Source organism: Polypterus senegalus, chromosome 10, assembly GCF_016835505.1.
Source record: "Polypterus senegalus isolate Bchr_013 chromosome 10, ASM1683550v1, whole genome shotgun sequence".
NCBI classification, from domain to species: domain Eukaryota; kingdom Metazoa; phylum Chordata; class Cladistia; order Polypteriformes; family Polypteridae; genus Polypterus; species Polypterus senegalus.
The window spans coordinates 145,144,234-145,156,466 of NC_053163.1; the positions used below are offsets into that span (position 1 = coordinate 145,144,234).

The 12,233-nt window shown below is 41.2% G+C and overlaps 1 protein-coding gene across 1 annotated transcript in view; it reads right to left on the minus strand.

Moving 5' to 3' along the window:
• ubxn6 (UBX domain protein 6) overlaps positions 1 to 2,825 on the minus strand; it is a 38,758-nt gene extending 35,933 nt beyond the window's left edge. Inside the window, exon 1 of the mRNA XM_039766980.1 lies at positions 2,638 to 2,825. Within this exon, the coding sequence (XP_039622914.1) occupies positions 2,638 to 2,720 (83 nt within the window). The 5' untranslated portion in view covers positions 2,721 to 2,825. The remainder of the gene's footprint in view (positions 1 to 2,637) is intronic.
• Between the last annotated feature and the right edge of the window lie 9,408 nt (positions 2,826 to 12,233).

The window sequence follows — 12,233 nt, forward strand, 5'->3', positions numbered from 1 at the left end:
AAATTGCATTATGCAATCAAGTCAACATGGACTAGAATCTCAAAGGAATGTTTCCAGCATCTTGTGGAATCTAAGCCACAAAGGACTGAGGTTGTTGTGTGAGCCAAAGGAGGCCTATGGAGTATGGAGTGAGAGAGAATTTTATCAGTGAGTATATATATTTTTACACATATAAAACAAATGTTCCTTCTTTTACTATTTTACAAGTTTACACATTTTTTAAATGTAATTTTCAACTGTAACTCAAAACTACTAAGAGGAATATTACTAGAAGTTTTTGATTTCCAAACATGAAATACCCAAGATGACCAACAGATTTCATTTCAAGTCAAGTGGTTTTATTGTAATGCCATCCACACGCAGCATAGCAGCATACATTGGACACGTCATAACATTCCCTAGGACTGCAGTGGAACATTAATACATAAACAAAAGATAAGTGCAAGACAAGTAAAGCACTATACTATACTAAAATGGACAGATAAAGAAATAAATAATAGGTAAACAGAATGATAGCAATAAATGGAAAACAGTAATAAAACATAATAGCAACAACAAAGACAACAGTAGTAACAGATTTACTGCAAATAAATAAACTGCTAGGAGCAGATCTGAGGGGCCGAGTTTGAATCCGGACAGCCAAGAGGTAGAAACTATACGCTGTTGCAGAACCTGGTAGAACTGATTTGGATGCTACAGAACCTTCTACCTGATGAAAGAGTTTCTCCTTTTATTTAAAGACCTTTTTCCAAATTTCCTCTAAACACAGAGCAATCTTATATATAAACGTCTACAAGTATGTGTGTGTGTGTGTGTGTCTATCTATCTGGCCCGGAAGTGCGAGGCTACGGCATGAAGCTCAAAGAGCCGGCAAGGTGGCCCCAAGTTAACAAGTCGGAAGAAGAAAGAAGTACGAGACTACAGCATGAAGCTGAATGAAAGTGACTCTGTCACCAAAGTGAAACTGCCGAGGAAAGACAAACGAGAGAGAAACTCGCTTAGCCGCTGATAGACATGGGAGGTGAGCACATCCGCAAAACAAAACTCTGCATTTCAATTTTTTTCCGATGATTTCAATTGTTTCTAGGAGCCCAGGCTTACACTGCTAGTAAAACATAAAAACCCTTAAAAAAATGCTTAACAAATGCAACAACGGCTCCAATGTATTTCAACATAACAAACAGATAAATCTTCCTGCTTATGCATAACTTTTGAAAGTAAAATGTATTTTAATGATCTGTCTTCAACTCCATCTATAACTACTAGCAGCAGCAGCACCCATCTCCTCGAAGTAATTTTAAGGCAGAAATATCTAATGTCAATAAATGAAGTTTATTACAGTGCACCAAGAAAGCCACCAAGAGAGTCAGAGACCAAACCAACCCAGCCCCATGGACTGTTCAGACTTCTGCCCTCTGGCAAACACTGCCAGACTCAGTAGGAGTTTCTTCCCACAGACCATCAAACTACTCAACTCCATCTAACAACAAACAAGATGTTGACCTATTGGGACTGTTCAATTCCTGAACATCACACACCCACAGCCAGTTTAAACACATATATTCTGAATCTCGTATCTCCTAATATGCTATTATGTCTGTGCATTAAGTTAATATTTGTCGTACAGCGATTCACCAATGTGTCTTTTGGATTATACATACAGTATGCTCTTTCTGGTTATGCTGTCTATTATGTCTTTCTGTTGTTGTATACGACATGCACTTGTCTTTATGTTTGTGTTCGTATATGGAGCTTGACTATACTGAATTTCTTTCAGCTGTGCACTCCTTCTATGGCTTGAATGACAATAAAATAAGTCCATCTATCCATCATCTCTGAGACAAAACTAAATAAATACATTTCAAGGCTCAAAACCTGGGAAGAGGCACTGTCCCTTAAAACTCAGTGTAGTATAAAAAAAGACCCCCACCCCAGTACCCCCAGGGTCAATATTTTGGGTTCCAAAGTAGTCTAGTGTCTCTTCCTGACAAAGTGGGATATGTGTGGTAGAGACTAGAACAAGGGTGTGGAAATGCACAAAGAACAAACAGATTCCGTACAATAACTAGCAGGAGTTTTTCAAACTAATTTCCAATGTATATTTTCAAACACTGCATTTCAAAGAGATATGAAAATTATGTTTACATTTTTATACTTCTTATATAAGCACTGTTACATTTCTTATACTTGATTTCCATACTATCCAAAAAAAAAAAAAAGATGCCAGAGGTCTTCCTCCAAACAGTTCATCACTGTATCTTTGTTCTACCCCTCTGGTCACTCTTAGTGACCCCAGGTTCTGCCAAACACCCGCTTATCTGACTCAGTTATCTTTGCTCTATCATCCTCACCTAGTTTGCACCAAATAGGATTACCATACTCTGTGATTAAAACGTAATTGCTAAGTTTTTCATGCAGGGCTTTTAATCCTGGTAACTGTTCGACCACGGCCTGTTTCCCTTGTGTACATTTCTCCTCCACAAATTCCAAACCTGTGCCATCACCAGGCTTCTACATTCTGGCTTCAGTCGGCTCCCGAGGAGTTAATATCGGTTTAGCGCCTCGTTGCTGTAATAAACTTGAGTCGCACAAGCCAAATATTCACTCCCTTTATCTTCTTCTGAAAGTGTGGCTTACCTGCTCTCCTCGTTTAACTTCTTTCCAGGACCGGCCGATTTGAACTTGATATCCTTTTTAATGTCTTCCAAAAATTTCTTCATGGTGTACGTGAGGAAAAAGCCGCCGAAGTGGAAAAAATCATTCAGGAACAGAATCGAACTGTCAACAACAGGCACAGCTTCCGGTACGCGGCCAGCAGTACTCTTCCCCGCCTTCGAACCGGAAATGCGTCATCGTTACGACCCGCCCTTTAAAAAAATCGAGGTCGCCTTTTTAACACGTACAGGGAAGGTATTCAGTAGGGCGCTGTCATGTTCTACTTTATTGCTTTTAAAGTGTATGCTGGAAGCTAAAGGGACATGGGTGTTATTTGTTTCGAAAGTGTGTATGTGACAGTGGACGCTGTCGTTGTAGGATGCACTGCAATGCTAGTAGCCGACACGATGGCGCATCAGGTAGCGTCCTCCCCAAGCTCGATTCGATTTGCGGTTTGTATGCCTGCTGTTTTCATTTTGTTTAGTTGCCCTTTAAGAGAGGATTTCCTCTTTCTTCCCGGAAAGACCCTGCTAAGTTGATTATTAGTCAGTTTTGCTAACCAGTAACGGCGTGCTTCACGATAACGTGCAGTGAATACACTTGACTTATAGTTTTCATCCTCTTTCAGTGGTTGATGCGCTTGCTGCTTCGTGAGCAGCCCTTGTTTTCTCCACTCTAGCGGCCCTCTTCTTCCGTCGGCATCTTTTCGCGTTAAAACTGATTAAGTACGTTTTTCTTAATTTTTCACTTAAGCAGGCACCTAATTGTTCAATCTGCCTCAAGAACGTTTTGAGATATGAAGAGGTAGAGGAAGTAACGACGAAGGTGGTAGGGATGAGAACGGCGCACGTACGCCTGGTGCGTGCTGAGAGAGTTGATCCTTCAATAAAATAAAATGAGTAATAAAAGTCATCACCCCGAAAGCGGACAGTAGAGGTCACGTAGTATATGTGTATCAAATTGCAGGTCAAACGGTTTGTGGGGGGGCACTTCAACTACTAATATGCAGCATCCACCTGGCAGCCATTTTGTGCAAGTATGCTAACCACACATTAGCTGTTGGGTGGTAAAGGTGAGAAAGAGATAGCTAGTTAGGAACTCCGGTGGATTAGGGGGCCAGAATGACTAGGCTGTGGTGGGCAGTTTAGCCATGACATTGGGATACATCCAATACTTTACGAAGCATGCCCAGGAGGGATCTTTAATGTGTACAGAGAGTCAGGACCTCAGTTTTATGTCTCATTCGAAGGACTGCTCCATTTATACAACTCAGTGTTCCCGTCATTGAACTGGAGCATTGGAATCCACATTCAGGCCACAAGGTAAGCATCCCCTACTGGCCTCACCAACACCTCTTCCAGCAGCAACCCAAGTTTCTCCTAGATGGTCTCCCATCCAAGCCCTGGTCGGGCATGAACTTGTTTACCTTCAGGTGGGTTACCTGTTCTGAACTGCATGTGGTGTGGCTGCTGAAATTATTAATTTACACATACAGTTCAATGCATTTAGAAATGATTGGCTGTATTCAGACTCCTTTTTCACTTTTTGTTGTAGCCATACAGTATACTAAAATCATTTAAATTATGTTTTCCCTCATCATGCCACACTCTATTCCAGAATGACAAAGCAGAAAATATTAAATTGTTGCAAATTTATTTAAATAAACTGAAACATCATATTGACACAAGTATTCAGACCCTTACATGGCTCAGATGCATCACATTCTATTGATCATCATTGAGATGTTTCTCCACCTTTTCTGGAGTCCACCTGTGGTTGATTCAATTGATAGGACTGATTAGGAATGGCATACACATTTGTATACAGAAGGGTCCAGCAGCTGAGCAAAAACCAAACCATAAGGTCGAAGGAACTGCTTGCAGAGCTTTGACACGGGATTGTGTTGAGGCACATACCCCCTAGATGACTGCAAAAATATGTCTGCTGCAGTGAATGTTCCTAAATGCACAGTAACCTTCATAGTTCTTAAATGGAAGAAGTTTGAAACACCCATGACTCTTTCTAGAGCTGGCCACGTGGGCAAACTGAGCAATCAAGGCAGAATGATCTTGCTAAGAGAGGTCAAGAAAAACTTAATTGTCAGTCTGGCTAGGCTCCAGTGAACCTGTGTAGTTATGGGGAAAGCTCCCAGAAGGATGACCATCGATGCAAAACACCACTTAAATCTGGGCTTAATCATACAGTGGCCAGGCAATAACTGAAAGCCAGCTTGAAGTTTGCAAAAGGGCGCCTAAAGGACTCTCAGACTAAGAGAAACAAGATTCTCTAGTCTGATAAAACCAAGATTGAACTGTCCGGCCTCAGTTCTAAGCATCCTATCTGAAGGAAGCTGATGAGCAATACCATTCCAACAGTGAAGCATAGTGGTGGCAACATCGGGGACTGGGAAACCATTTAGGCTAAACAGAAAGCTGAAAAGAACAGAAATACCCTTAATGAAAACCTGCTCCAGAGTGCTCTGGACCTCATACTGGGCTGAAGGATCTCCTTTCAACAGTGCAGTGACCCTGTGAACAACGCAAAGACAACACAGCAGTGGCATAGGATCGATTCTGTGAATGTCCTTGAGTTGCCCGGCCAAAGCTCAGACTTGAATCCAATCAAACATCTTTAGTGAGACCTGAGGTAAGTTCTACTGCTTCCCCTCTCATCAATAGAAAGGAACTGCCTCCCAATGCTAACTGCAATATTAATGAAAACCCACAGATATCTCACTTTAACCATCACAGCACCCCAAAATTCACAAACTGGACAATCCTCAACATCGTATTGTTTCTGAATGCAACTGGACCACTACTCATATTTCAGCTTTCCTCAATAGTCTTACGAGACCACTGGTGGAAGGTCTCCCTTCATATTTCAAAGATACTAACCATGCTCTCCAGTTGTTTGACAGCTTTAGATTTCACGGTCTTAACTGCTTTATCTTTACCAGAGTCATTCCTCACAATGAAGGTCTCATTGCCCTCAGACAGGCAATCAATAGACACCGTGTCCAGGGTGCCTCCCATGAACACCCTTATCAGGCTGGCAGAAATGGTTCTTACCCTGTGCACCATCTCTTTTGATAACTTTTTCATCAGGTAAGCGGAATTGCAGTGGGTATTAGTATGGGAGTTAGCTATGCCAGCATCTTCATCAGCTGGATAGAAAAGCTTTTCTTTTCTTCCTGCATAGATTTTGTATGAGATTGGTACAACAGATGTACTGTATATCAATAACTGTGTTAGTTCCACGTTTTGTTCCAAAAGAAAGCCACAGGAATTAGTGATTTTACTAGTTTCCAGCCATCTCTCAGGGTTATAGTAGATGATTCTTACACAACTCTACCATTTTTAGATATCTATAGCTTTTTAGGACTTTAATCCTCTGTCTATTACAAGCCAAGTGACTTATACAGTTACCTGCTCTCCGGCTCCTTCTATCCCTGGCATCCTAAAAACTCGTCTTTCACGATTCTTAAGACTCCACCACCCTTGCAGTGATGAAGGTGACTTCTGTAATGAAGCACTCAGAATGAGGAGCTTCTTCATTGGTTGAGATTGCCATTCTCATGTTGTGGACAGGGCTCTCAATCTAGCCAGAAGCAGACCTTGTAATGCCCACTCTAAGAGGGACCCCAGTAATGAAATCTGTATCCTGTTGGCCCTCCCATTCCACCCTTAACATTCTGTCTCCCCCACAAGTCATTAAACAAAACTTTCCTCATTTTACAAACTGATTCCTTTACAGGAGCTTTTTTTCCTAACCCTTCCTTGATCTCCTTCTGTTGAACATCTAATCTACGCAAACCTCTTATCCACAGCAGACTTTTTAGAGGAGAGTTACATTCCCTACAAGGCACCTCAAGCTGCAACATCAGCTGCTGTGTCATTTGCAGATATGTCACCAACAATACCCTTGTTTCTGGTCCCTCTGGTAAATTCAATATCAGACAAAGGGTCTCCTGCCAAGTTCAGAAATCTCATCTAGTGATGTTCTTGTAGAGGTGGAACATGGAGACAGCTTATAGACTGCTTCAGAGAGCATGTTTGAGCCTTTAAAATTAAAGGCCTTGCAAAGCCTATTAAAGAGCACTTCATATCCCTTGACCACAGCCCAACTGATCTCTCTGTATTCTTTCACAGGGCTTCAAAAACACTTTTCAAAGAAAATCAGAAGAAGCCAAGCTCTTTCTCGTCATTGGATTACTTATTTCTCCAGGTCTTAATGACCAGATAACTTTTTAATCTCTTCCTCCATCTTCTCTAATGGCACAAAAATGAAGCACTATTGATCCAAAGGTATGCAGCAAAGATATTCAGAATGAAACCTCGTAAGATGTTATCTCACTGGGAGCAGGGTCAGAAATAAATGCCAAATTTTGGTTGGCCTTTGTCTTAAATAAGAGAAAGACCACCAGAAAGGGCAGAGCTTTCTTGCATTTTGACTAAAGTGATGTCACAACCTTCTGGCAATGTCTTTCTCTGATCTAGGGCAGGGGTGGGCAATGTCGGTCCTGGAGAACCGCAGTGGCTACAGATTTTCATTCCAACCCAGTTGCTTAATTTGAAACAAATCCTTGTCAACCTCAGCCCTTATTTAATGTTATGGCTTGTTGCCGTGCAATGTAAGGTTCTTATATCGTAGGATATCCTACAAATGATTTGAAGCCTAAAAGGATCATTTTCAATGTGTCACAATTTCTATTAAGTGTTTTATTAAATCAAACGGTGCATGCTGAACACACAGAGATGTAAATGAAGACAAACTGGATGGTGAACTGCTGGTGCTTTGTCATTTACATCTTATTGCTAATAAGGAGCCATTAAAACACTGAATGCAGCTGTTTAAGATTGAAATAAGCAATTAAGGATGGGAAAACTTCACAAGCGAGACCTCTAAAATGAAGCATCAAAATGTCACTTAAGCAATAAGTGCTTAATCAGCAGTAATTGACTTCTCATTAAGAATCTGGGTTTGAACAAAAACCTGCAGCCACTGCGGCTCTCCAGGACCGACATTGCCCACCCCTGATCTAGAGAAACAAAAGTAAAAGGAGTAACCAATTGTGTTGCATTCAAACTCTTCCCCGTCAAAGTTACCTGACTAGAGTCAGTGGCATGCTGCTGGGACTTACGTGTGTCACAATACACACACAAACCCATCCTCACAATCCTCTTCGTGTTCTTAGATCCGCAGATCAGTTACTCCTAACTGTTCCCAAGGCACGTTTTAAAGCTCGTGGTGAAATGGCTTTTTCTGTCTGTGCTCCCAGGCTCTGGAACTCCCTACCTTTAGTGGTTAGAAAAGCCACCTCAGTCGCCTCATTTAAATCACGCCTAAAAACACACTTCTTCACATTGGCTTTTACTTCTTAACCTGTCTCATTTCCACTTGTTTCTTCCTATTTCCCGATTTTATTGGGTCCTCTGGCCTGTTTTTAGTATCTCTGTTTTAATTTCTCTCTTAATGTTTGTGTTTAATATTTTGTTTTTAGTCTTGCTTCTTTTTAACTGTACAGCGCTTCGGTCAGTTGTAATGCTGTGTTTTTAAGCGCTCAACAAATAAAAATGGTATGGTATGGTACAAACACACGTGTATTTACTATAGTGATGCACTGGCACTTGCCAGCACCGGTACCTATAGATTCTCACTTTTTTACATTGCTCTTTTAGGTAGCTCATTGTCCTGAGAAGGACACCTCAGTGTTGCTTCATTAGCTAAAATACATGCAACTAGATAGGCTTGAGAGTTTTTATAGGCTACACTGTGGCTGGCACTGACGCTTCTCATTTGAATGCTTTGGTACCCACTCATACTGTCAGTGACTCATTCGTGGTACCACCCTCGGGCTGATGCAACTTGTCAGTGCCGTTACAATATTAGAACATTCGAAAAAATTGTGACAAGAACAGGCCACTCAGCCCAACGAGTATATCCATCACATACACCGAGATTGTCCAAAAAAACATTAAGTCAAAATTTGAAGGTCCCTAAAGTTTTACTATCCACTACACTACTTAGGTTAATTTCTGCGTGAAAAAAAAACTTTCTAACATTTGTATGAAATCTGCCTTTAACAAATTTCCAACCGTATCATTTATTTAAAAGTAACAAGTGGCATCTACCGTACTCATTACTTCCATAATTTTAAACACTTCAATCATATCACCTCTTAATCTCTGTTTGCTTAAACTGTAAAGGGCCAGCTCCTTCAGCCTGTCTTATAGCTCAGGCCTAATCAGTCTGGTTGCTCTTCTCTGGACTTTTTTCTAGTGCTGCTATGTCTTTTTTGTAACGTGGAGACCAAAACTGAACAAAATTCTCCTTGTGTGTCCTCAACAGTGTGTTATACAGCTTAAGCATAACCTCCCTTGACTTGTACTCCAAACATCATGATATATAACCTAACATGTTATTTGCTTTCTTAATCACTTCTGGGGTAGCACTGATGCCTCGCAGTTAGGAGACCCAGGTTTGCTTCCCAGGTCCTCCCTGCATGGCGTTTGCATGTTCTCCACGTGTCTGTGTGGGTTTACTCCGGTTACTCTGGTTTCCTCCCACAGTCCAAAGACATGCAGGTTAGGTGCATTGGCGATTCTAAATTGTCCCTAGTGTGTGCTTGGTGTGTAGGTGTGTGTGTGTGTGTGTGCCCTGCGGTGGGCTGGCACCCTGCCCGGGGTTTGTTTCCTGTCTTGCACCCTGTGTTGGCTGGGATTGGCTCCAGCAGACCCCCGTGACCCTGTAGTTGTGATGTAGCATGTTGGATAATGGATGGATGATCACTTCTGTCCTCTGTCTTCATATAAAAGTGACCAGTCCACTATGACTCCTAGGTTCTTCTCATGAGGTATACTTTCAAGTTTCTGCCCTCCCATTGTGTGTTCAACTCTAACATGTCTTCATTCTACATGTTATACTTTACATTTTCTCACATTAAATTACATCTGCCATAAATCTGCCCAAGCCTGTATGCTGTCCAAGTCCCCCTCTTACAATTTAGCTGACTCAACATTATCTGCTCTTCCACCCAGTTTGGTATCATCTGCAGACATAACTAGTTTATTGATTATAGTCTTCTCAGATAAGCTCTCTATTATATAAAAAAATCTTGGGACGAGACGAGACTTTTTCAGAGAGACACTTTCACTTCCTGTGAGATAAGAGTAGATGACAATGTAGAACGTTGTAAAGAATTCAAAAACGTTGGCATGATACACATGCAGACCAGGTTAGAGATAATGGAAGTACGAAAATTCAAAAGTCTCCAAAAAATGATAGTAAAGATCGCATTTGCACAAACAAAGGGAAATTATTACTCAGTGAAATAATGAAACAACAAAAAGAGATCAAATATATTGTTTGGATTTAAACTTTAAGTCAGAGACGTAGATTGTCTAATTCGTGTTGCCATCAGGGAAAAGTAGTGTTTCTTCCCAATGAAGAGGCCTATCCGCGAGAAATAAAAGATTTGTTGTTTGGTGAAAGTGAAATCCACATTTGCTGTCATGCTTGGGTCACAAAGTTGCACAGATACACAGGAGATTTTAGACACAGAAACGTCATTCAGACACTTCAAACAAACACAAGTCTCTTTCAGGAGTGAATTGAGCTCTGTGTGTAGATGGAGATAGTTCAGTCTCTCAATTAAAACAATAGAAAATCTTCCTCTTCTTAGGGGTGTGCCTCAGGACCGTGACCCCCATTAGGAGAAGAGAATGTCTGAGGAGAAGAGAGACAAGGCAGTGAGACAAAAGGACAACTGCTGTACAGGCTTTTAAATGTTCGAAGCACCGTGCAAGATGCAAATCAGGTGGCACGGCAGCGGCAGCAACCAGCAGCTGATTGAGCAAAGAGGAGGTAAAAAAAACTATTTGTTTTCCGTTGTATCAAAGTTTAAGAGGGGGTTTCGGAGGAACGACCGCGTCTCCTTAGGGTGCGTTCAGCCCCCCTCTTCACAAAGCAAGCGGCAGAAACGCGAAGTGGCTGGCACGTAGCACAGGCAGGGGGTCAAAGTTTTACTGTCTGCCACTCTACGTGGCAGCTTATTCTATTCTAAGTGTCTATCATTCTTTGTGTAAAGAAAAACTGCCTTAATGTTTGTGCGAAATTTACCCTTAACAAGTTTCCAACTGTGTCCCCGTGTTCTTGATGAACTCATTTTAAAATAACCATCTCGATCCACTGTATGAATTCCCTTCTAACACTTCAATCATGTCACCTCTTAATGTTCTTTTGCTTAAACTGTATAGGCTCAGCTCTTTTAATCTTTCCTCATAACTCATCCCGTATAGCCCTTCCTCAGCCCTGTTGCTCTTCTCTGGACTTTTTCTAGTGCTGCTATGTCCTTTTTGTAGCCTGGAGACCAAAACTGCACACAGGACTCCAGATGAGGCCTCACCAGTGCATTATAAAGCTTGAGCATAACCTCCTTGGACTTGTACTCCACACGTCAAGGCTCTATATAACCTGTCATTCTGTTAGCCTTCTTAATGACTTCTGAACACTGTCGGGAAGTCGATAGCTTAGAGTCCACTATGACTCCTAAATCCTTCTCATAAGGTGTACTCTCGATTTTCCGGCCGCCCATTGTGTATTCAAACCTAATATTTTTACTTCCTATGTGTAATACTTTACATTGACTGACATTATATTTCATCTGCCACAAATGTGCCTAAGCCTGTATGCTATCCAAGTCCTTCTGTAATGATATAACGGATTCCAAATTATTTGCTAATCCACCTATATTGGTATCATCTGCAAACTTAACCAGCTTGTTACTTATATTGCTATCTGAATCATTTATATATATATATTAAAAATAGCAGCGGCCCTAGCACTGACTCCTGTGGAACACCACTCTTAACATCACCCAATTCTGAAGAGGTTTCTCACACCATCACCCTCTGCTTCCTGTGTCTGAGCCAATTCTGCACCCATCTAACAACATCACCCTGAACTTCTACTTCTTTTTATTTGATGCCCAACCTCTCATGTGGCACCTTATCAAATGGTTTCTAATGTGACACCTTAACAAATACCTTCTGCCTTCAGAATTGGGGGGTTTACGCTGTTTCAGACTTTCATCTCTTTAAATTAAAATTATCTACTGTATAACAGTAAAAAAAATCCCCAAACGACCATTTGGAATCAAATAATCAAGAAGCAAGCTTGAAGGTTACTGCGCAGATCTGCGCATCTCTGGATGCAAGAACTCTTCTTGTGAAGTTTATAATGGCCAGTATAGCCGAAATCGCAACCTTACTCATCTTCTCCGCAGTGTGCAGAACATTTGTATTTGTAAAAGTTCGTCACAACTCCTTCAGCTTGAATTACTACACGCACGTGTGCTCCGTTTACACATCCACTGTTACAGAAAGTTCTAGTTCACCGCAGACATGACTACGTGTGACCCGCCCACAAACTGCTCTTATTCAATTGGCTGGTTGTGAATCGGGGGGCTCCAATTAAAAATCGTTTTATGGTCTATCTTTTATTTTCACTTTTTCATCTTTCCTTTCATTGCATTTCATATTTTAAAAACATAATATAATAATTACATTTCAAACAGGTGA